This window comes from Pristiophorus japonicus, chromosome 1, assembly GCF_044704955.1.
Source record: "Pristiophorus japonicus isolate sPriJap1 chromosome 1, sPriJap1.hap1, whole genome shotgun sequence".
NCBI classification, from domain to species: Eukaryota; Metazoa; Chordata; class Chondrichthyes; family Pristiophoridae; genus Pristiophorus; species Pristiophorus japonicus.
The window spans coordinates 462,355,066-462,381,400 of record NC_091977.1 but is presented as its reverse complement, the minus strand read 5'-3'; the positions used below and the strand labels follow the sequence as shown (position 1 = coordinate 462,381,400).

Below are 26,335 nucleotides of genomic sequence, written 5' to 3'. Positions count from 1 at the left end.
TCTACCAATAAAGTCTCCGCTGCATGCTTCCTATGCTTTATATCCTCTCATCACTAAGGCTACTCCTCCCCCTCTGACATTTTCCCTATCTTTTCTGTAGACCTTGTAACCTGGTATATTTAGTTCCCAGTTCTAACTGTCTTGCAGCCATGTCTCAGTAATGGCTACCATGACAAACCCTCCAATTTGAATTCGGCCTGGAGTTCATTCAATTTATTCCTTATATTCCGTGCGTTTGCATTAAGAACTCTTATTTGGGCCACACACCCTAGCCTGTCTTTCAGCTCCAGGGGATGAAATTGCCCACTCCTCAAGCTCCATTTCCGCCTCTCAGAAGCCCGTCGCCCACACCGATCGGCGGTGTCCCCCTTTCCGACCCCTGTGGGAAATTGCCTTGCGGGAGCAGAGCGCCCGCTTGTCGGTGCCACTGACAGCTTTCCCCTGCAGGAAGCTGTATGTGGCTGGGCAGTGCGTCTGCGGTGCTGATGACTCTTTGGGGCGGCCGACCCGATCTAAGGGCACTTCTGCCCCTCAACATCGCCTCGACCGAAATACAAAAATAAATTAATATCAGCACAAGATCCGCCCCCATGGATTGGGGCGGAGAAAAATCTTAAAGATTGGTAAGTGCGCCTAGTCTTAGTCGGGGGGTGGGGGGGGGGGGGTGGGGGGGAAATTGCGGCCCCTTAATGTTTTACTCACATGTTTCTTATTTCTCTCTCCTTATTTAATCACTTTAAATCTTTTAGTTTTCCCTTTACCTGTAGTGCCTACATTTCTGACTGTTACTCTGCTCTCTTCCCTTTCATTTGTTTTTGAGTTACTATTTGTACAACAATTTCCACCCGAGTACTCCACCCATTTACTAGTTTAAAGTCCTTGTGACCACTCTATTTATCCTTTTCGCTAGGACTCTGGTCCCAGTCTGGTTTAGGTGGAGTCCGTCCCAACGGTACAGTTCCTCCTGTCCCAGGATGTGGTCTCCAGGTCCTCCATTCAATGCCACAAGAAGTTTAATGACCTCACATGGCAGGTCAAGTTGAGTGAAAGCTTTAGCAAATGCCATATCCCACCATCTGCACCACAAGCCTCACATATTGCTCAGTGCACCACAGCCCCATCACTATAATGAAAGCAGAAAATGTTGGAAATACTCAGCAGGTCAGGCAGCATCTGTAGAGAGAGAAAAAGAGTTAACGTTTCAGGTTAATGACCTTTCTTCAGAACTGGAAAAAGTTAAGAGATGTAACAGATTTTAAGCAATTGCAGAGGCAGGGAAAGTAGGGCAGGGAGGAAAGAACAACAAAGAAGGTCTATGATAGCAGAAAATGCTGGAAATACTCAGCAGGTCAGGTAGTATCTGTGGAAAAGAAGCAGAGTTAACATTTTGCATCGATAATCCTTCGTCAGAACTGCTGCTGCCTGATTTACTGAGTAGTTCCAGCATTTTCTGTTTTTATTCCAGATTCCAGCATTGGCAGTATTTTGCTTTTGTATTAAGGTCTATGATAGGGTGGAAGGCAGAAGTGATTACATGACAAAAGGTATGGTTGTACAAAGCAAAAGGAGATGATAATGGGACAAGTAAAGAAACAAAAGATGGATCTGGAAGAGGTGTAAATGGGAATAGCAGAATCATCATCAGCTGTCATCTGGAAAAATAGGGGCAGAGGTTATGGTTTGAAATTGTTGAAACTGATGTTGAGTTTAAAAGGCTGTAACATGCCTAATTGAGATATGAATTGCTATTCCTTGAGCTTACATTGAGCTTCATTGGAAAGTGTAAGAGGCCGAGGACAGAGAGGTCAGAGTGGGAGTGGAGTGGAGAATTAAAGTGACAGGCGACTGGAAACTCAGGGTCACACTTACGGACTGAACGGAGGTGTTACGCAAAGTGGTCACCAATCTGCGTTGGTCTCCCCAATGTAGAGGAGACCGTATTGTGAGCAGTGATTGCAGTATACTAGATTGCAGGAAGTACAAGTAGATTGCTGTTTAACCTGGAAGGATCCCTATCCCTCACCTAGCAACAATCTCTACCTATCACTAGTCATACTTCACAATCATAGCTTCAGCTCATCTTCACTATCTTACCACTGCTGCAACACACACACCCACATCTCACACGTTGCACACACTGACAGCTATTCAACTATGGAAGGCACATAACCCAAACACATTGCGCCGCACTCACTCACACACTTCCCTTTCTCTTGCAGACCAAGGTCATGCACAAACGCTGGGAGGTGTGGCAAATAAGCACGGGGGCGGGGGGCGGTGGGGGGCAGTGACAATCTGCGATACAGGCCTTGAGCCAACTGGAGGAGAGAGTGCTCGATACCATTGGAGGGGATGTCACCGAGGCTGTGGCAACAGGTGAAGTTGAAGCCCTTGGGGACAACAATGGCATGCTCATTCCTAATCCTTCTCGCATGCCACTTCCCCCTCATCTCACAATCTCTTCTCACTTACAAGCTACTAATGCTGTATGCATAAACTTTCAGATAACCAAGAACAAGCAGCTGCAGAGCCTGACCCCAAGGATATGGAGGGGAGCGAGAGGGGAGAAAATGAAGAAGACAGAGCATCTGACACTTGAAGACACCAGCTCAGAAACTCGCACTGCGTGTAATTTAGAGGGTACTGTAGATGTGGGATCTGCACAGGGTGAGGCACCGGGCACTAGTGGGCTGCAGCATCGCCAGAGGGACATGGTAACTCGGGGGCCAGATCTTGGGAGGGTGAATTCTGCTGCACACGGCTCAGGTGAGGAACTTAATGGAGTGACCTTCAGAAGAAGAGTGCTGGTCATGCACACTGAACTGTAAGGTACAATGGAAAGCCTGCCAGAGAGCCCCTTGGCAATGTCAAGGAGAATGGAGGAGTTCGCCTCCAACATTGGCCGGGGCTTTGTGCAGAGCTTGGAGCCCATGATTTCTAGGCTGGAAATGATGGAAAACTCTAGGAGAGACCGTATCAACTCAGACACGATGTGTGTGATGGGCGATGTCATGGCTGTCATTGCAGCACAGGCGGAAGCAAGCCAACGTCTTAGTGCTGCAGCGGAAGCATAGACTGCTGCCCTTCAGTCTCAGCTTGATGCCACGTAAGATCAGACTGCTTTCATGCAGTCTCAACTTGCTGCCACCCAAACTCAGACTGCTGCCATCGTGCCTGGGTTTACCACTGTCGAATGGGGCTTGCAGGTTTTTGCAGCAGACCAACAATCTGTCCTGCAGTAGATTGCTAGGAATGCTGAGGCGCCGCCCTGGGGCACTGGTAGTGGCTTTGTGGAGTCATGAAAAATATTTAAATTGGTGGCTCTTCATAATGCAATTGGAGTACCTAAGTAGTACTTCATTCGTTGAGCAACCATTTCCATCCTCAAAAAGGGAAAGTGCTCTGCTGCAACCATATCCACTGCTATCACCTTCCCCCTTCCCCGCCTGAAATTCTGACCCCATCCCCTCACTCCCAATCCATCCCCTCACTGATGTACACTATACACCAGAACAACCGATAAATGCAACATTCCCAATACTACAGAAGCAAATAACACCTTATATCATCCGATCTCTCTCACATTACCTGTCTCAAGGAACAGCTACATCTACTCCAAAGGAATTAGGCAGTAATCTTGAGGCCACAATACACAGTGAGTCATAATATATATGTGAGGAGGTGCAAGTGCTGTGAAACAGTGGGTATCTGCTTGCTAGAAGGCCAGCTTCAGCAATTCCTCAGCTACAAAGCTAAGGAATTTACAATAATAGCTCTGCTTATCAAGAACATTGCTGTCTGAACACAATTGTCTACTGGTTTCATGAAAGCCTATCCAACACATCTAGCAAAGTCTGACTAGAAATGTGGAGGAGTCCACTGGCTGCATCTGTCCTGTTATGAAATAAGGCTTCTCAGTACTGCAGTTTACCATACAGCTATGCCAAATCCAAGGACATCTGTAGCAGAGTTTCCAGTGGAAAAGATCCTAAGCTCAGTCAAAGCATAGGAACATAGGAATGGGAGTAGGCCATTCAGCCCCTCAAGCGTGTCCGTCATTCAATGAGATCATAACTGATTTGCAACCTAACTCCATATACCCGCATTTGGCCCATATTCCTTAATACCTTTGGTTAACAAAAAGCATTCAATCTCAGATTTAAAATTAACAATTGATCTAGCATCAATTGCTGTTTGCAGAAGAGAGTTCCAAACTTCTATCCCCCTTTGTGTGTAGAAGTGTTTCCTAATTTCACTCCTGAAAGGTTTGACTCTAATTTTTGGATTATGTCCCCGTCCGAGAATCCCCAACCAGCGGAAATAGCTTCTCTCTATCTACCCTAACTGTTCCCCTTAATATCTTGAAAACTTCGATCAGATCACCTCTTAATCTAAATTCTAGGGAATACAATCTTAATTTGTGTAATCTCTTCTTGTAACTTAATCCTTGAAGTTCAGGTATCATTCTGGTAAACCTACGCTGCAGACCCTCCAAGGCCAATATACCCTCCCTAAGGTATGGTGCCCAGAACTGCTCACAGTACTCCAGGTGTGATCTAACCAGGGTTTTGTATAGCTGCAGCACAACCTCTATTCCCTTGTATTCTCATCCTCTGATTATAGACTTCCATTAGACTTTTTGATTATTTTGTGTACCTGTTCATGATATTTTAATGATCTATGTACCTGGACCCCTAAGTCTCTTTGGACATCCACTGTTTTTAGCTTTTCACCATTTAGAAAATACCCTGTTCTATCCTTTTTAGGTCCAAAGTAGATGATCTCACATTTGCTTACATTCAAATCCATTTGCCACAGTTTTTCCCATTCACTTAATCTATCGATATCCCTTTGTAATGTTATGCATTCATCTACAATATCGCCTATCTTTGTGTCATCGGCAAGTTTGGATATATGACTGACTATGCCATCATCTAAATATTGTGAATAGTTGAAGCCCCACACAGATCCCTGCGGGATAGCAATACTCGCATCTTGGTAGTTTGAGTACCTACCCATTATCCCTACTCTCTGGGGCAGAAATTGCCCTCCGCTGGAAACAGGGCGCACCTACCATTTCCCAGCAAAGTGGGTCATCATGGGGGCGGAAGTGGGGGCGGAGCTGAGTGACCATCACTAGCGGGGTGGATGTGGGGGCGGGACGGAGTAGCCACCGCTGTCAGTCACTAGCGCCAGGCTGGCACATCACAAAGTCTCTCCCCTTCAGTTAAAGGGGAGAGCCGCTGCAAACTCTGCATTTATTTCAGTTAGCTCCATGGGGCCACCATAGAGGGTTTTGGCTGGGCCAGGAGCCTGGCACCCAAAGGGGCTGCTAGGTTTGCGTGTTGGTAGCCCGGCCAAATCCGGAGGCATAATTGTCGGGCCGACCTGGCAGTCAGCCAACAAAAAAAATAACGTGGCCCCAGCTGTGCCCCCTCCCCTTTAAGGGTGGCTGTGCTGCCATTTCACACACAGTGCACCAACAGAAAAAGCTGATGGGAGCAATTCCGGAAAAGGGGGTTCACGCCAGACGGTAAGGGGTCGGCGCATGCAAGCGGCGGCAGGAAAACAGGCAGAGCGGTCCCGGACACCGCTCCGCTCCTGAGGAAGGGCAATTTTGAAAATGCCGGCCTCTCCACGGAGAATCTGCGGCCATTGCGCACCCCCCCCATCCCCCCCCCGCCATGGCCTTCGCTTTCAGGCAGTCAGAAGCCTTATTGCATGGGTAATTTCAGCCCCTGTCTCCTGCCGCTAAGCCAATTTTCTAACCAGGTCAATAATTTGCCCTCAATTCTGTGGGCTTCTACGTTAGATAACAGTCTTTTCATGTGGGACTTAATCAAATGCCTTTTGGAAGTCCATATAAATAACATTCAGAGATATTCCCCTGTCTACTATTTTTGTCACCTCTTAAAAAAATTCAACCAGATTTATCAGGCATGACCTACTTTTCACAACTCCATGCTGGCTCTCTCTGATCCACTAAAACCTTTCAAGGTTTTCAGTCACCCTATTCTTAATTATAGACTCTAACAATTTCCTGACAACAGGTGTTCGGCTAACTGGTCCATAATTCACTGTTTTCCCTCTCTTGCCATTCTTAAATAGTGGAGTGACATGTGCAATTCTCCAATCTAAAGGAGCGGTTTCTGAATCGATAGAACTTTGGAAGATTATAGTTGGAGCATCTGCAATGTGCTCACCTACCTCTTTAAAAACCCTGGGATGGAAACCATCTGGTCCAGGGGATTTGTCACTCTTTGGCGCCCTTATTTTCTTCATTATTGTTATTTTACTTCTATTAATTTTATTGATCCCTGTCCCCAATTCAATGTTAGTTTCCTTGGGATTTTCGGCATACTGTAAATACTGACGCAAAGTAATTATTCAACATGTCTGCCATTTCCTTATTATCATTGACTTTCAGTTTTTAAGGGACCAACATTGCTCCTGGCTATCCTCTTCTTCCTAATTCTTTGTAATTGTAATTGTAAAAATTCTTTATATTGATTTTGATATCCCTTACAAGTTCTTTTTTGTAAATCTTACAATCTGTTTTGTGACCCTTTACTGTTCTTTATATCTTTCCCATTCACCAAGATCTGTGCTATTTTTTGCCTTTCTGTATGCTTCTCTTGTGAATGCTCATACTGCTATTATAGAATTCTTGGCTTCCTATATACAACAGTTTTTCTTATCGCTGGGGGAATTGGAATGTAAAACCTTGATGTAAGGCTTCACTGACACACTGCTGCTCAAAAGTCTACTGTCACACTGATCATTGGACATGCTCAGGGAGTGCCTAATAGCAAGGGAATAGCTGGAGTGAACACACCTTTAGTCTAGCTGATCTCCATATGCAAGTGACAGTAGTTGTGCCAGGAAGCAAGGACAACCAGCCAACTACTGCATCAGCAGATGTGGCAGGACAACGCAAAAGCCAGCACATAAAGGTACACAATCACCTCAATCCCAAGCTCCTACTGAGTCCCAATAGCCAGCCACCACACTTCATGCTTTCACTGGTGAGTCCCTTCGAAAAAGTCACAGATTAACATTAAGAAGGCAAGGGAAACAAAGGAACAAAAAACACTGACATGATAGGCACATAGTAGAAAAATGAATTGGTTGCATGTTATTTTCCTTTTTATCTGTTGGTGCAGAATAAGGTAGCAGCATAGCAACAGTTCGACATGGATGATAGTTGAGGTGGTGCAGCGGGTAATGCTGGTGATGGTATTTTGGGTTATTGAAAAATGCATAAACTTAAAGAAAGAATTTGCTAACCCAGGCCCTTAACTGAATGTGCCCTGCATGAGTTCCTGGTGCAACAGTCACCTTGAGTCTAATGCTCCAAATTGATGTTGGGGAAATTTGACATGAAAATTCCAGTATGACAAAAGAATTTCGATGGTGGGCTAGACCACCAATTGCTTCCTTCCTCCCTTTATTTCCAAACATGGTCACAGTATAATTTTTATGTGCTTCGTGACTGCAATGATTTTTAAGTAATTTAAGACTGACTTACAGATTTGGTATTTCCCTCCAATATTTCTTCTTCCAGTGGTTCAAGCTTCAAGTCCTGCAAAACAAAGATAACAATACAAACAATTTGACAAATAAGAAGATATAGCCTAATATTAAGGGACCAAAATTGTCCCTTCTGATAAGGTCTCTGGCTGCCTGAAAACGGCTGCCAGAATGGCCGTCGACTCGTGGCGGACTGGCTGATGTTTGCGGCATTGTCCTTGGGGTTTTTTTGCTAAGGTCTGAAGATCTGCCCCACTCATCCCACTTCCAATCCGCTCCTGCAGATGCGCCGTTAACGATGTAATCAGAATGCACACCGCAGCGGCTCTGCCCTGGAAGGTAAATTCACTTCAAATAGTCTTCCGGCCACCTGTTGGTACTCACAACAGTTTTTTGGGTCTTGAAACATAGAAAATAGGTGCAGGAATAGGCCATTCGACCTTCGAGCCTGCACCACCATTCAATATGATCATGGCTGATCACTTCTGCAACTTTAGTACCCCATTCCTGCTTTCTCTCCATACTCCTTGATCCCTTTAGCCATAAGGGCCACATCTAACTCCCTTTTAAATATATCTAACAAACTGGCCTCAACAACTTTCTGTGGTAGAGAATTCCACAGGTTCACAATTCTCTGAGTGAAGAAGTTTCTCCTCATCTCGGTCCTAAATGGCTTACCCCTTACCCTTAGACTGTGACCCCTGGTTCTGAACTTCCCCAACATCGGGAACATTCTTCTTGCAACTAATCTGTCCAATCCCGTCAGAATTTTAGATGTTTCTATGAGATCCCCTCTCATTCTTCTAAATTCCAGTGAATATAAGCCTAGTCGATCCAGTCTTTCTTCATATGTCAGTCCTGCCGTCCCAGGAATCAGTCTGGTAAACCTTCGCTGCACTCCCTCAATAGCAAGAATGTCATTCCTCAGATTAGGAGACCAAAACTGAACACAATATTCAAGGTGACCTCCCTGCTCCTATACTCAAATCCTCTCGCTATGAAGGCCAACATGCCATTTGCCTTCTTCACCGCCTGCTGTATCTGCATGCCAGCTTTCAATGACTGATGTACCATGACACCCAGGTCTCGTTGCATCTCCCCTTTTCCTAATCTGTCACCATTCAGATAATATTCTGCCTTCCTGTTTTTGCCACCAAAGTGGATAACTTCACATTTATCTACATTATACTGCATCTGCCATCTCACCTAACCTGTTCAAGTCACACTGCAGCCTCTTAGCATCCTTCTCACAGCTGACACTGCCACCCAGCTTAGTGTCATCTGCAAACTTGGAGATATTACATTCAATTCCTTCATCTAAATCATTAATGCATATTGTAAATAGCTGGGGTCCCAGCACTGAACCTTGCGGTAGCCCACTAGTCACTGCCTGCCATTCTGAAAAGGACCCGTTTATTCCTACTCTCTGCTTCCTGTCTGCCAACCAGTTCTCTATCCATGTCAATACATTACCCCTAATACCATGTGCTTTAATTTTGCACATTAATCTCTTGTGTGGGATGTTGTCAAAAGCCTTTTGAAAGTCCAAATACACCACATCCACTGGTTCTCCCTTGTCCACTCTACAAGTTATCTCCTCAAAAAATTCTAGAAGATTTGTCAAGCATGATTTCCCTTTCATAAATCCATGCTGACTTGGACTAATCTTGTCACTGCTTTCCAAATGTGCTGCTATTACATCTTTAATAATTGATTCCAACATTTTCCCCACTACCGATGTCAGGCTAACCGGTCTATAATTCCCTGTTTTCTCTCTCCCTCCTTTTTTAAAAAGTGGTGTTACATTAGCTACCCTCCAATCCATAGGAACTGATCCAGAGTCTATAAAATGTTGGAAAATGTCCACCAATGCATCCACTATTTCTAGGGCCACTTCCTTAAGTACTCTGGGATGCAGACTATCAGGCCATGGGGATTTATCAGCCTTCAGTCCCATCAATTTCCCGAATACAATTTCCTGACTAATATGGATTTCCTTCAGTTCCTCCTTCTCGCTAGACCCTCGGTCCCCTAGTATTTCCCGAAGGTTATTTGTGTCTTCCTTAGTGAAGAGAAAACCAATGTATTTGTTCAATTGGTCTGCCATTTCGTCGTTCCCCATTATAAATTCATCTGATTCTGACTGCAAGGGACCTACGTTTGTTTTCACTAATCTTTTTCACTTCACATATCTATAGAAGCTTTTGCAGTCAGTTTTTATGTTCCCTGCAAGCTTACTCTCAAATTCTATTTTCCCCCTCCTAATTAAACCCTTTGTCCTCCTCTGCTAAATTCTAAATTTCTCCCAGTCCTCAGGTTTGCTGCTTTTTCTGGCCAATTTATATGCCTCTTGGATTTAACACTATCCCTAATTTCCCTTGTTAGCTACAGTTGAGCCACCTTCCCCTTTTTATTTTTACACCAGACAGGGATGTACAATTGTTGAAGTTCATCCATGTGATCTTTAAATGTCTGCCATTGCCTATCCACCGTCAATCCTTTAAGTATCATTCGTCAGTCTATCCGAGCCAATTCACGTCTCAAACCATCGAAGTTACCTTTCTTTAAGTCCAGAACTCTAGTCTCTGAATTAACTGTGTCACTCTCCATCTTAATGAAGAATTCTACAATATTATGGGTTGGTACACAGTGCCAGTTCAAGACCGCCAGCGGCCTTTAAAGGCGTGTTGCATGTAACAGCATTATTTTTGCAGGGATTTTTCGGACTTTTCAAAACTTTGCCAGTTGCCTTGTTCAGAGTGGCATTGAGTCCGAGTGGGCTAGGGTCTTCAATCTCAACAACAGAGAGCCATCATTGTCGGGGTTCTGCTTGCAGAGGCCAAGTAAATGGGGTCAATGCTGGCAGCGGAACAACTCCTGCACATTGTGTGCAGCAGTGAGGCATATAGGAGAAGGCGGCATCATCTCCAACGGCTCCAGAGGCAGTGGGCAAGAGACGCAGCACACATGCTGCCCAATATGGAGAAGGCCATGGAGATGGCGACAGACCGCAACCCAGAGAGGTGGCCCAGGAAGGAGCTGCCGTCAGGAGATGGGTCAGGTACGCTGAAACCCACATCAGATAGTGGACGAAATCGAGAGAAGGCAGCAGCCTGCAGAGGGCGAGGTGCAGCAGCAAAAGCATGAGGGAGAAGGCAATGAGCTAGCTGCCATAGGAAGACACGAGCATAGATGTAGGGGGAGAAGGCCCTATCGTGCAAGGGTCTACAGGCAGCAGTTTTCGTACATGGACCTGATGGATGACTAATATCTCCAGAGACTTCGATCCCGGAAGGACATCGTGAGGGAGCTGTGCAATCTCCTGCAACATAGAAACATAGAAAATAGGTGCAGGAGTAGGCCATTCAGCCCTTCGAGCCTTCACCGCCATTCAATGAGTTCATGGCTGAACATGCAACTTCAGTACCCCATTCCTGCTTTCTCGCCATATCCCTTGATCCCCCTCGTAGTAAGGACTACATCTAACTCCTTTTTGAATATATTTAGTGAATTGGCCTCAGATTCACCACTCGCTGGGTAAAGAAGTTTCTCCTCATCTCGGTCCTAAATGGCTTACCCCTTATCCTTAGACTGTGACCCCTGGTTCTGGACTTCCCCAACATTGGGAACATTCTTCCTGCATCTAACCTGTCTAAACCCATCAGAATTTTAGACGTTTCTATGAGATCCCCTCTCATTCTTATTAACTCCAGTGAATACAAGCCCAGTCTTTCTTGATATGTCAGTCCTGCCATCCCGGGAATCAGTCTGCAGATCCTTCGCTGCACTCCCTCAATAGCAAGAATGTCCTTCCTCAAGTTAGGAGACCAAAACTGTACACCATACTCCAGGTGTGGCCTCACCAAGGCCCTGTACAACTGTAGTAACACCTCCCTGCCCCTGTACTCAAATCCCCTCGCTATGAAGGCCAACATGCCATTTGCTTTCTTAACCGCCTGCTGTACCTGCATGCCAACCTTCAATGACTGATGTACCATGACAACCAGGTCTTGTTGCACCTCCCCTTTTCCTAATCTGTCATCATTCAGATAATAGTCTGTCTCTCTGTTTTTACCACCAAAGTGGATAACCTCACATTTATCATAAGAACATAAGAATTAGGAAGAGGAGTAGACCATCTAGCCCCTCGAGCCTGCTCCGCCACTCAACAAGATCATGGCTGATCTGGCCGTGGACTCAGCTCCACTTACCCGCCCGCTCCCCATAACCCTTAATTCCCTTATTGGTTAAAAATCTATCTATCTGTGATTTGAATACATTCAATGAGCATGCCTCAACTGCTTCCCTGGGCAGAGAATTCCACAGATGGACAACCCTCTGGGAGAAGAAATTCCTTCTCAACTCGGTTTTAAATTGGCTCCCCCGTATTTTGAGGCTGTGCCCCCTAGTTCTAGTCTCCCCGACCAGTGGAAACAAACCCTCTGCCTCTATCTTGTCTATCGCTTTCATTATTTTAAATGTTTCTATAAGATCACCCCTCATCCTTCTGAACTCCAACGAGTAAAGACCCAGTCTACTCAATCTATCATCATAAGGTAACCCCCTCACCTCTGGTATCAGCCTAGTGAATCGTCTCTGTATCCCCTCGAAAGCTAGTCTATCCTTCCTTAAGAAAGGTAACCAAAACTGCACGCAGTACTCCAGGTGCGTCCTCACCAATACCCTGTACAGTTGCAGCAGGACCTCCCTGCTTTTGTACTCCATCCCTCTCGCAATGAAGGCCAACATTCCATTCGCCTTCCTGATTACCTGCTGCACCTGCAAACTAACTTTTTGGGATTCATGCACAAGGAACCCCAGGTCCCTCTGCACCGCAGCATGTTGTAATTTCTCCCCATTCAAATAATATTCCCTATTACTGTTTTTTTTCCCAAGGTGGATGACCTCACACTTTCCGACATTGTATTCCATCTGCCAAACCATAGCCCATTCGCTTAACCTATCTAAATCTCTTTGCAGCCTCTCTGTGTCCTCTACACAACCCGCTTTCCCACTAATCTTTGTGTCATCTGCAAATTTTGTTACACTACACTCTGTCCCCTCTTCCAGGTCATCTATGTATATTGTAAACAGTTGTGGTCCCAGCACCGATCCCTGGGGCACACCACTAACTACCGATTTCCAACCTGAAAAGGACCCATTTATCCCGACTCTCTGCTTTCTGTTAGCCAGCCAATTCTCTATCCATGTTATCCACATTATACTTCATCTGCCATACATTTGCCCATTCATCCAACCTATCCAAGTCACTCTGCAGCCTCATAGCATCCTCCTCGCAGCTCCCACTGCCACCCAACTTTGTGTCATTTGCAAATTTGGAGATAGCACATTTAATCCCCCCATCTAAATCATTAATGTACAATGTAAACAGCTGGGGCCCCAGCACAGAACCTTGCGGTACCACACTAGTCACTGCCTGCCATTCTGAAAAGTACCCATTTACTCCTACTCTTTGCTTCCTGTCTGCCAACCAGTTCTCAATCCACGTCAGCACACTACCCCCAATCCCATGTGCTTTAACTTTGCACATTAATCTCTTGTGTGGGACCTTGTCGAAAGCCTTCTGAAAGTCCCAATACACCACATCAACTGGTTCTCCCTTGTTCACTCTACTGGAAAAATCCTCAAAAAATTCCAGAAGATTTGTCAAGCATGATTTCCCTTTCACAAATCCATGTTGACTTGGACCTATCATGTCACCTCTTTTCAAATGCGCTGCTATGACATCTTTAATAATTGATTCCATCATTTTACCCACTACCGATATCAAGCTGACCGGTCTATAATTCCATTTTCGCTCTCCCTCCTTTTTTAAAAAGTGGGGTTACATTGGCTACCCTCCACTCCATAGGAACTGATCCAGAGTCTATGGAATGGTCTATGCAACCAGACCTCCTGCCTCAAACAAGGTTGACCGGTGCATCCAAAATTACCATCGCATTCAATTTCTATGCCACTGAATCTTTCCAAGCTGCTACAGCAAATATATCGAACATTCCGCAGTTCTCCACGCATAGCTCCATCTGTCAAGTGACAGATGCTCTCTATAAGAGGAGGGACTACATATCCTTCCCGATGAGCAGGGAAAAGCAGTTGAAGCGGCAGACCGGATTCGTGCAAATTGCGGGCTTGACCAGGATTTAGGGCACCATAGACTGCATCCACATTGCATTGAGGGCACCACAGAACAATCTTGAGATATTCAGAAACCGCAAGGGATTCCACTCCCTCAATGTCCAGCTAGTGTGCGACCACCACCGCAAAATCATGGCAGTTGATGCCCAGTATCCTGGCAGCAGCCACGATGCTTTCATCCTGTGTCAGACCGATGTGCCTGGCATGTATGCTGGCACAAACCAAGACTGCGGCTGGTTCCTTGGAGCCAAGGGCTACCCACTGTGCACTTGGCTGCTGGCTCCCTTTCGCAACCCCAGGACTGCTGTGCAGCAAACCTACAACTCTTTTGATTGGTGACAAAATTAAACAATTAAATCAAGTGCCCTCTGATCTGGGGGACACTCCAAACAATTTACAAGTGCCTTTTTGTTTTTGTTTTTTTTTGGTTTTTTTTGCTTTTTTTTGGCATTAAAATCATAAATTTTACGTGCCCCCTATAAAAGTGGAGGGGGACACTAAAACCGGCAATAAAACAAATTAAACTTTAAAACATATAAAATCAAATTAAAATTTAGTTGCCGGGGGTGATGATGCACTCCAGTCCCTCCATCGCCCACCTCTTGCGGAAGGCCGCGAGCGTACTGGTGGACACCGCGTGCTCCATCTCCAAGGACACCCTGGCTCGGATGTAAGCACGGAAGAGAGGTAGGCAGTCAGGCTGAATGAACCCCTCGACCGCCCGCTGCCTGGACCAGCTGATGGCACCCTTGGCCGTGACCAGGAGCAGTCCTACGAGGAGGCCTTCGGACCTACCCACTCCCCTCTGCACAGGGTGCTCAAAGATCAGAAATGTGGGATTGAAGTGCAACCAGAAATTGAGGAGCAGTCCCTTTAAATAATGGAACAGCGCCTGCAACCTCGTACATTCAGTAAAAACATGGAACACGGACTCCTCCAGACCGCAGAAATTGCATGCGGCCCAGGAGCCCGTGAACCGGCTTAAAAATTTATTGCACAGGACTGCTCCATGCACCACCCTCCAGGCTAAGTCCCTGATAAACAGTGGGAGGACTCCCGCGTAGAGTGCACTCCATCGGGGACCCCCGCCTCCTCCGGACGGCAAGATGGTGCGCCATGGCGTGTCTGGACGGCAGACGAGGATGGCAAGGTTGAGAGTGTGCAGGAGCACAGTGTACAGGAAACCCCTCCGCGCAGAACTGAAAGGCACGGAGGGGATTTCCCCAAGGCGGCTCAAGTTGTGAGACGCCAGCTCCCGAGGGAGGTTTCGGGGCTTGGCGCCGATGAGGAATTCCGTCCGGACGGGCGTCAGTTCGGACGGGATCTCCCCACGTGCTTGAGCCTCCTCGACACACCTAACCGAGTCAGGGCCCAACGCTGTTTTTAGCGACTCGATGGCATCGGCCGCGCGGAGGAGGTCCGCCCAGTTTAGGCGCCGTGCCAGCACGTCTGGCACCATCCAGCCCGCTCCTCCGCCATCGAGCAGGTCCCTGATCCTGGTCACTTCACCAGCCACAGCCCTCTCGTCCGCCTGCCACCTAAAACCGCGGTCGTGGAGGTACGGATTCCTGAGCAGCGGCTCCTGCAAGACAGCGCCACTCCAGACGGTGGAGAGCTGCGCTTGGTCGTGACTTTGTTCCAGACCCTGATGAGTTCCTGGTAAAAGACAGGCAGCCTCTGCACGGCGGTCCTGACGCCCCCGAGGCTCACAAACAGGAGCTGCATGTCATAATTGAGGCTGTACTGCTGGCGGAAGAAATACGTCGCCAGCGCACGCCAACTAGGAGGGGGCTCGACGTAAAGGTATCTCTGCAGGGTCTGAAGATGGAAAGTCGCGAGCTGGGTGCCGCACACCTACAATGATGCTCATTCAGCCACCAGGTGCTTAATTGAGCAGTGCATCGGAATCCTTAAGCAGAGGTTCCACTGCTTGGATCGCTCTGATGGAGTGTTGGAGTACTAGCCTGAGCGGGTCTCCCTATTCGTGGTTATCTGTTGCATGCTTCACAATCTGGCAGTCATAAGGGCACAACCATTGGAGGTCAAGCCAACAGTACCACCTGAGGAGACGGACCAGGAGGAGGAGGTGCAGCAGCATGACACGCAGAAGGAGGCGTCGCCATCCAAACCCTGCAAGGGAAATACTAAACTCTCTCATTGCTGCTTGTTTCCAATGAGTTCATACACACTTCACCCTTCATCTTTGAACCTCCATGGCCAAGCCAATGAGCCCTTTCACACATCATTGGCCACAGTGAAATGAGGGACCTGCACAGATATTGAAACGCAAAATAAAGATTTATTACACAAGAAAGAAAGGCCTGCACCACTCCCCTGGGGCAAAAAAACATACACATAATCATTTATCCCCCTTGTGCATTTCCTTATAATCCCTCTTATGCAAACCTATTCTCGAACTACGCCGCAATGTCTCCCCTGTGGCTGCATCATGGGTCTGGGAAGGTTGCTGTGTTTCAGGAGTACAAGCTGCAGATGTCCTTCAAGGATGGCCTCGACCAGCTCTGGCCCTGGAGGGGCCGGCTGCAGACTGAGCAGCACCCTCCTTGGTACGTTCAGTCGGGATTAGCTGGGATGATTCCATGCTTGGCGGCAATGGCGGAGTGACAGGTCTGGGCTCAGGACTGCTGTGATTCTGAGAGACCACATCAGGATCCTGGTCCGAGGAGTCTGCGCCACTCCCCCGGGGCAGTACCGAACCATCCCCACCAATCTGCTGGAGCACAGGTCAGTGGTGTGGCGCAACACCAGAAGGTCCCCCATGGACCATGGTGGACCAAGACGTGATAGCATCAGTCAGATCTCACGTGACATCCAGCTGAGACTGCATGAGAGCAGACACAGTCTCGATGCCACCAGAGACGACAGCAATAAGATGCTCCGTGGGCTGTTGCCCAGAGTGCATGAGAGCATACTGAGCTTTCAGGGCAGCGCCCATCCTATCTAAAGTTGCACACAGATGTTCAATTCCCTTGCGCTTGTGCCGTAATAGCAGCTGCCACATCGCCAATGAGATGCGGCATCACAGCTGGATCCACACGGTCACTCTGGGAGTCCACCATCGTCAGGACACTGGCAATGATGGGCTCCATGGTGTGCACAGAGCTGTCCACAATGTGGGAGGTGGACTCCTCCATGCTCCTGACCACTTGCGACAGGCTCTCAGGCACCCTTGCCATTGCCCCCAACATCTGGGAATGCATGGCCTCCACCCTTCTTTCATAAGCCGCAACATCGATGGGCTCATCTGAGTCTCTGCAGCAGAACTTGTGTGCAAACTTGTCCCCTGCCCCGCCCCTCCCACCCCCCCCCCCCCTGGAGAGATGGCGCCTGAGGTTGCCGTTGCCCTTGACCATGCTGCAGTCCATTAGGACCCGGTGCATCACCCAGTGCAGACCCCTCTGCTAAATCTAACATTCCCGACTGCATACTCCCAGTAACTGAGCTGGTGTGTGCGAGTGTAGGAAGCAGTGATGCAGTGCTGCTAGCAGTGTCCCCCTCTTCCTCGGCCTCATCGGACATGCTGGCAAAAGATTGAATGGATTCTAGGGTGTCGTCCTGGCTTTGGGTCCCAATGGCCTCTAGAGTCGCCTCCTGGCTTTGGCTGTCAGTGGATTTCATGATCTCTCCCTGCCTTTGGCTCCCAGTGGCCTCAATGCTGTTGTCCTGACTTTAGCTACCAATGGCCTCAACGGTCTCTCCCTGTCTTTGGCTGCCAGTGGCCTCAATGGTCTCTCCCTGCCATTTGGCTCGCAGTGGTCTCAAGGCTGTCATCCTGGCTTTGGCTCACACTCTGGATCTCATCTGCAATCATAACTGGCACAAGGGCTCTCGTGAGCGTGAGGTAGGGCATTGCACCATGCAGCCTACAACTTGCACACAATCATAAGCAAACGCGTGGTAGATGCTGGCACTTTCTGAGAGAGATGGCATTCAAGGAAGACCTTCACTTACCAATGCTGCCCCCAGCGGGATCCACACGACCGGCGGCAACAGGGAAGGCAACATATGGGCCCACTAGCCTGTGCACCCCTTCTTCCAGATGAGTGAGCTGCTGGATATCTGGCTCGCCACCACCAGTCCTCTGATGCTTTAAACGGTTGTGAGAAACCTTAGCCTGCAAATCAAATAAGGCTTGCTGAGTAACAGTGTCATGAGGCCTCAGCAATGAGTGCAAGTGTGGGTCCATTACATGCAGGTGTAAGTGTGACATGAAAGGGAGCCTCCATTGTGAGAACGCACACATGTATATACAGGCCTCAGCAATCAAATGCTGCTTCAGTGACTATATAGTGAAAGTGGGAAATAAGAGGTGGAGAGGCTCGCAGATGCAAGGTGAGGAGTTGGGGGAACTTTTATCAGTTGAATTATGTCGTTGAGCCTTTTGCGGCATTGGGTGGTCCCCAGAGACCTCCACAGCTATCTCTCCAGGCATTAACAAACACAGCGCGAGTTGGTCTGCTTGTGTCGGGGTAAAAAATGCACCTCCTTCTCTCCATTTCTTCAATCAGTGTCTCGAGTTCCACATCAAAAATTCTGCTGGCCCTCCTTGCTCCTCCTGGATTCGCCATGCCTTCGCAAGAAACTGATACCCTGCTCAGGGCCTAGCTGCAAACCTTGCCCTTTTAGAAGGCCAGGGAGCAGCTGGCTCGTTAGCAGTAAATTGGAACCAGCTGACCTTCGTGGCCCAATCGGCCACTGCACACCCACACTGCTGCAAACAGCCCATTCACGCCACCAATACCGCTCCGCTCCTTTTTTCAACCAAAACTGCTGAATTTCCATCTTGTGGCTGCTGCATCCATTGTGGCGATACTGAATGGCAAAAATCGGTAGGTGCGCCTTGTTTCGAGCGGTGGGAAATTTCGGCCCCTAAGTCTAATTCTGCTCTACCGCGAACACACAATCTGTGATTTTCTGCCCATTAAAATGAATGAATAGAAAATCACAGGCTGCACACCCACGATTTCCTGCAACTCACTCCCCATGAGCATGGCTCCATGCAAATAGGATCTTTTAAAATCTGGGTTCCTGTGATCTTGGTACTTGGCCTTCTCAGCCATGGGCAACCATATCTGCCCCCTCTGGGGAGAGTTAGTTATTTCCTCATTATTCTCTCCAAGCCCCTCCTACTGACTGGTGCTCTGTGATTCACCCAGGTACATCCCCTCTGTCTCAGTAGTGGCCCTGTCCCAAGTATCTGAGCTGCTGCTTGAATAAGTAAGGTGCCGTGACAGAATGAATGAATTATGTGGAGGAAGAGTTCCTCTGGAAATTACAGTCGATTTGCCAGGTGCTTCTTTCTGAAAGTGTGTAACAGCTGTAACAGACATGAAAGATGCTCTCTGACTTGTGAATCAGAAGATGTGACTGAGCAATAGCAGGAGACCTTTCAAGTCATCAGAATGTCTTCAGACTGTACAAATTCACAGTTTTGTGAATTCTGTCATTGCTTTTCAACGTTCAAGTGCAACTCCAGCTCTTGCACTCTCTTTCTCTTGTGAGTCACCTGCTGTGTGGCCAGCCATTTCAGCTACAGCAACAACAACAACTTGCATTTATACAGTGCCTTTAATGTAGTAAAATGTCCCAAGGCGTTTCACAGGAACGTTATCAAACAAAATTTGACACTGAGCCATATAAGGATATATTAGGGCAGATGACCAAAAATTTGGTCAAAGAGGTAGGTTTTAACATCTGCAGCATGCCCAGATTTCCCTCCCTCCTAACAGCAAAGACCCAGGATTTTCACTGAAACCCACAATGCCAGAAAAACACAGGCTAAAATGTCTTTAAACATACTTTGGTGCTGATGGTCACAAAAAAGCAGACTCATTTTCTGTTGATGGGATTGATCAAAGGAGCATGAATGGCCATTTGGTGCAGCCGATGATAACTTGGACCTTGGGGAATCTTGCCACTCTGTAAAATTGGAGTGCCATGTCATGTTGCTGCTAGTTGTTCATGGGGAACTGGATGAACAGACTTGCTGTAGTAAACAATACATCTGTCATTTGCTTCAAAGATGTGTGTGATGCTGATTGACTAATATTATATAGGGCAATGGTAGCCTGCAATGGCCCTACAGCCTAAAGGTTCAAGGTGGTTATGATCTTCACAGCCACTCACAATGCTGCGCCAATGCTGGAGATGGATGAAGGTCAGGTTGCAGCATATAGCATACCTCATTATGACTTCCTTTGTAATGTACAGCCTCCACAAACACCTCTTATGGGTCAACTGGACATAGAAACATTTTGATTTATATATTCTGGAGTGGGGTATTATCGAATGGGTGCCAAATGCTTCCTGTGGTGCTTAACCAGCCCGGCCACCCTCTTTTGTTCCTCTACTTTTTCTAAAAGCACAACAAGGAAACTCAATATGGGCTCTATAGAATTGGGGGGACACAAACAAAATACATAGGCTCCGCTATTTCCGGGGAGGCGGAGAGGAAGCAGGGGAGGCCGAAAGCAGCCGAAGAAGCCAGCATGGTCGGGGCGACATTTAATGGCAGGACCTCATAATTTTTTTCTTCCGTTTCTTGCCCAGCAGCCAGCCAAATTGACCAGCTGCAGGAAGCCATAACCAGGGACCCTTGTGGATGGTTCCTGGGAATCGGGAGGTGGGCTAGCTGAAGATCAGGCCTTGGGTGGAAGGGGGAGGTCACCAATTGCGGTAGGGCTACAGAGAGGCCGTAATCAGCAGAAGGGAGGCCAAAGGCTTCCTTGAGAGGCCAGGAGTGGCATTTCTGCTCCTTCTGGCCACCAAAGAGTGCTACAAAAGGCAATTCCCTTCTGGAGCTGACAGATCCTGCATCCATTTTGCTGCCAGGTTTCCCAAGCCTTGGGAAACTTGTGCGACAGCAGCTAAATTTAAGTAAGGCTCCCAGTTGTACTGTAGGTGACTGATTTAAATATGTTAATGAGATGCCCTACCTCTCCATGACAGAACATTCGCAAGGCATATTACCCGCCGTCATAAAAATGGTGGTAGGTGCATATGCGTCGGGTTGGGTCATGTTTTGCATTTTTTAGTATTTAAATTCCCCCCCCACGACCTCCTCTCTCCTGTTGTGGGGGGTGGGGTTAATGTCGAGCTCAAAGAGTTCGATGGCCAAGCAAGTGTGAGTGGCAAAAAAATTGAGCAAAAAATGCTGAGAAACAAAGTTTTAACTTGCATAGGCCATTTAAATCCACTTCTGCCTTTCACTTAGCACTGAAGTGTGATTAATATCTAGTGTAAATAAGGCCGTAATGATGGAAAATGGGACATATAACATCACTATGTCATTACTGCCTCATATAAATACACACATGCCCCATTTTGCACCCCTGCACACCACATAAAGAGGAAAATCTAACCTAATAAAATGTTGAGTAATGTTGCTGGACACAGCAAAGGCTACAGGCCTGACAACATCCCGGTTGTAATGCTGAAGACCTGTGTTCCAGGCACACTCTTAGCTAAGCTATTCCAGTAAAGTTAACACATTGGCATCTCCAATAATGTGAGAAATTGCCCAGCTATGTACTGTCACCAAAAAGCAAGGCAAGTTGCAACCCCATCAGTCTACAGATCATCAGCAAAGTGATGGAAGGAATCGTCAACAATGCTATCAAGTGTGCTTACTCACTAACAACATGCTCATCGATATTCAATCTGAGTTCAACCAGGACCGCTTGGCTCCAGACCTTATTATAGCTTTCATCCAAGTATGGACACGAGTTGAATTCCAAACGTTAGGTAAGAATGCCCTTGACATCAAAGCAGCATTTGACCGAGTGTGGCACCAAGGAGCCTTAGTAAAACCGAAGTCAAGTGATCAGGGCAAATACTCCATTGGACACTCACTGAAGTCACGATCTCCATAATCTCCATATCCCCAGTGAGCGCGGAAGTGGCGGTTGCTGCACGACCCGCCGGCAGCCGGCGGATGTGAGGCGGTCGTCATTTATTTTGCCGAAACAGGCTTTAATGGCCAGCACAAACACCTCCAATTTCTAGGCCAAAATATCCAGTTGAAGGTCAGACTTTTCTCATAAAATGAGGCCTTGTAGTTCAAAACTTAATGTATTAAAAGACAACTCAATGAGTAAATTTAATCATATTATTGTTAAATATGTAATTTTGCCAGGTGTTTACATTGATTATCATTGCAAATATCAGATACTAATAAAAATGGCAGACAAAAGGATATTTTTGTCATTGGTTAACCTTTTGCTCAAATTAATACAGGAGTGAATTTTATTGAATAAGTTTGCATATCACACATTCAGCTGAAAGAAATTGCTTGACATGGAATAAATTTATATATCACTCAATCGACTGCAAGATGTTAGAATAAATGTAACAATTAATTAGCACATATTTCTAAATTAATAAATTTGGTGGGAAAGATGAACCAATCAGAAGTAAATAATAATAACTTTTATTTATACAGCGCCTTTTAATAAAATGTCTCAAGGTGCTTTGCAACAGTGTTACTAAACAAAATAGATAAATTTGACACCGAGCCACAAAAGAAGGAATTAAGGCAGATGACCAAAAGCTTGTTTAAAGAGATTGGTTTTAAGGAGCATCTTAAAGGAGGAAAGAGAGGTAGAAAAGCGGAGAGGTTTAGGGAGGGAGTTCCAGAGCTTAGAGCCCAGGCAGCCTGAAGGCACGTCCACCAATGGTTGAGCAGTGAAAATGAGGGATGTTCAAGAGGCCAGAATTTGAGGAGCGCAGACACCTTGTGGGGTTGTGAGGCTGAAAAGGATTACAGAGATAGGGAGGGGCAAGGCATGAAGTAATTTGTAAACAAGGATGAGAATTTTGAAATCGAGGCGTTGTTTAACTGGGAGCCAATGTAGGTCAGAAAGCACAGGGGTGATGGGTGATCTTGACTTGATGCAGGTTAATACATGACTGCTGAGTTTTGGATGACTTCAAGTTTACATAATGTGGAATGTGGGAGGCCAGCCAGGAGTGAGTTGGAGTAATCAAGTCTAGAGGTAACAAAGACATGAATGAGAGTTTCAGCAAGAAGAGCTGAGGCAGGGGTGGAGGCGGGCAATGTTAAGAAGGTGGAAAAAGGTGGTTTTAATTATGCCACGGATTTGTGACTGGAAACTCATTTCTGGGTCAAATATGACAGCGAGGTTGCGAACAGTCTTATTCACCCTCAGATTGATGCTAGGATGAGGAATGCAGTCAGTGGTTAGGCAACGCAGTTTGTGGCAGAGACCAATATTTAATTGGAGAAAATTTCTGCTCATCCAGTACTGGATGTCAGACAAGCAATCTGACAATTTAGATACCAAGTAAGGGTCAAGAGAAGTGGTGGAGAGGTAGAGCTGGGTGTCGTCAGCGTACATGTGGAAACTGACTCCGTGTTTTCGGCTGATATAGATGAGAAATAAGAGGGGACCAAGGACAGATCCTTGGGGGACACCAGAGGTAATGATGCAGGAGTGGGAAGAGAAGCCATTGCAGGAGATTTTATGGCTACAATTAGATAGATAAGAATGGAAGCAGGCGATTGCAGTCCCACCTAGCTGGACATTGGTGGAGAGGCATTTGAGGAGGATGGAGTGGTCAACTGTGTCAAAGGCTGCAGGCAGGTCCAGAAGGATGAGGAGAGGAATAGTTTACCTTTGTCGCTGTCACAAAGGATGTCATTTGTGACTTTGATGAGAGCAGTTTTGGTACTGTGGCAGGGGCGAAAACCAGATTGAAGAGATTCAAACATTGAAATCATGGAAAGATGGTCACGGATTTGGGAGGCGACAACGCGTTCAAGTACTTTGGATAGAAAAGGGAGGTTGGAGATGGGACGATAACTAGCAAGCAAAGTGGTTGCTTTTTTTAGGAGAGGGGTGATGACAGCAGATTTGAAGGAGAGGGGAACAGTAACTGAGGAGAGAGAACCATTAACAATGTCGACTAGCATGGGAGCCAAAAAAGTAAGTTGGGTGGTCAGCAGTTTAGTGGGAATAGGGTCGAGAGAGCAGGCAGTGGGTCTCATGGATAAGATGAGTTTGGAGAGATTAAGAGGGCAGATCAAAGAAAAACTAGAGAAAGATATGAGTTTAGGACTAGGGCAGGTGGGAGCGTCAGATGAAGTTTGGCCCTGTGGGCTTGGTGAAGGAAGGGAACTGGCAGAGGCAGCTGATTGGATGGTCTCAATCTTTGAGATAAAGAAGTACATGAGCTCCTCACACTAATGTTGGAGATGTGTGGTGGAGACAGGGGAGAGGGGTTTAAGGAGACAGTTAGCAGTAGAAAATAGTAGCCGGGGGTTATTTTTGCAATCCAGAATGATCCTGAAATAGTGAGCAGGGTTTGTAGACAAGAGTAGGAACCGATAGTTTTTTAATGTGTTCCAGCCATATCTGGTGGTGAATGGATAAACCAGTTATCTGCCACATCAGTTTAAGTCTGCACCCTTTTGACTTGAGGGAGCAAAGATGAGGGCTGTACCAGGGAGAATGGCCAGGGTGGGAGAGAGTAATAATTTTAATAGGTAGTAGGGCATCAAAGGTGGCAGTGAGGGTGTGGTTGAGCAGATTGGTGGCTGCAGAAATGTCATTGTTAAAAGAGAACCAAAGGTTAGACAGTTTGGAGTTGATAAGTGCTGTTGTAATAGAGTTTGGAGAGAGTTTTTCTAGGATCAGATACAGAAGGAAGTAGATTTGGATTGGGGAAGGGTAATGTGGGTTGAGAGCGACACAAGGAAATGGTCAGAGAAGGCTTTATCTTTAATTGATACGGTTGGAATAGAAAGGCCACGAGAGATTGCAAGGTCAAGGGGGTGGCCGTGAATATGGGTTGAGGAATTCACATGGAGGGAGAGATTAAGGGAGAACAGGAGGGTATTGAGCTCATGGAAAAGAGAGCAAGATGAATTGAGATGGAGATTGAAGTCACCGAGGATGAGAAGTCGCTCGGTGCAAAGGCTGAGGGAGGAAAGCAGTGAGAATATATCCGTGATAAAGTTTTTATCATATTTGGGCGGGCAGTAGAGAACAAGAGTTTTGAATGAGAGATGAGAGGGGTGGAATAAGGCGAGATGTTTAAAAGAGGAAAATGTACCAGAGGAGTAGGGGAGCAGACCAAGGTATGATTTAGTGATGGAAGCTATACTGCCACCACGGCGGTCTGGGCAGGACAAGTGGTGGAAGGTATAGCCGGGAGGGGAGGCTTCGATTAAAGGTAATGTGCTATTATCCCTCAGCCAAGTTTCCGTTAGTGCCATGATGTCAATGCAGTCATCCATGATAATGTCATGGATGGCAAGGGCCTTTTTTGAAAATGAACGGACATTCTGTTAGGAGATTTTGAGACCATCCATGATGGCTGATCTGCCAGAATACACATGGTCATTGGTTGGAGGAATTAGTTGGATGGGGAGGAGATTTGCAAGGTTAGCCTTCCCAGGGCAAGCTGGGTGTAAGGTCAGTGAGAGATTAGAATGGGACAGTTGGGGTTGCTGCTTGTGAGGAGACAGCGACGAGCGCCACGATAGGCCCTTCGGAGAATGCCAAGAGAGGCACAGAGGGAAGCTGCAGGCTTGTTTAAAAGGGAGTCAAGTCTGGGAATAGAAATAGAATGAATAAGTCTAAAAACAGTAATATTAAGTGTGACAGAAAAACTTGACAGAAAAGTATGACAGGAAGTAAATGTTATATGTACAGCAAAATGCATGCTGTACACAAGACTTAGAGGTAGATAAATTCTTATTATATCTGTCATCTCATAGAAGAGCACTGGTAAATATAATTGCTGTGACAAATGATCAGAATTGATATTTTGTTTCGATAATAATGTTGTAAAGTTGCTCTTTTATGTACTGTCCACATTCTAAATAAATACATACCTTCTTTTCCAGGCGGTCAATTAGCTTCTGGAGCCTATTTATCTGGGTCATCCATTGGATGTCCTCATCTGCATGGGCACCTTTGGGAATCAACAGAAGAGAAAAAAAATCTATCATAAATTTAAAATGTTACGTGCAACTTGGTGGCATAAAATGTAATGGCCCAGCATTTCCTTTTGGCAGTTGTTGGTAGATATCTTGAGAGATATTTACCTGAAGGTTAATAGCCACTGCCAGGTCTAAATATTTCCCAGTGGTATTCATGCTGGTGGTAAGCAATTACAATTGAAAGGTCATAATAGCATATCTAAGGATGGGTTAGCAAAACTGCTAATGTGTCTCTTGCTTTTCCATTTTCATACTCATGGAAAGGAGGTTAGCCTTAATTCTGAAGCATCAGTTTCAGTTTTTGTTTTTCTTAAACATCTCCTCTCAATTTGTCTCCTGTATTCAGATTCCATTTTGGATTTAAATAAATAACAAAAATATTTAAAGAAATTTCTTTCTTATAAAGCAACCTCTTTTAGTCATGTAACTAGATTTTCTGCCATCGGCAGTGATATACAATGGGTGATATTGGATTGACCACCTTTTACATACCCCTGCCCAATTGTCCTTTGCATTGAAAATATGAGACACAGCCAGGTGAAGTCTCTCTTTCTCTCTCTTTGATTATCTCTTCCTTGTGTGGAAGCACTTAGTCGTTACTGAGCCCATTTCTAAGACAGCAAAAATGAAATTGGGAACTTCCTGAATTTCCATCCTGCCATT

At 46.4% G+C, this 26,335-nt stretch overlaps 1 protein-coding gene across 1 annotated transcript in view; it reads right to left on the bottom strand.

The window, feature by feature from the left end:
- necab1 (N-terminal EF-hand calcium binding protein 1) overlaps positions 1-26,335 on the bottom strand; it is a 388,139-nt gene that overhangs the window by 39,122 nt on the left and 322,682 nt on the right. Inside the window, exons 8-9 of the mRNA XM_070876240.1 lie at positions 25,565-25,644; positions 7,529-7,582 (exon numbers count right to left, since the gene is read on the bottom strand). Of these exons, the coding sequence (XP_070732341.1) occupies positions 7,529-7,582; positions 25,565-25,644 (134 nt within the window). The remainder of the gene's footprint in view (positions 1-7,528; positions 7,583-25,564; positions 25,645-26,335) is intronic.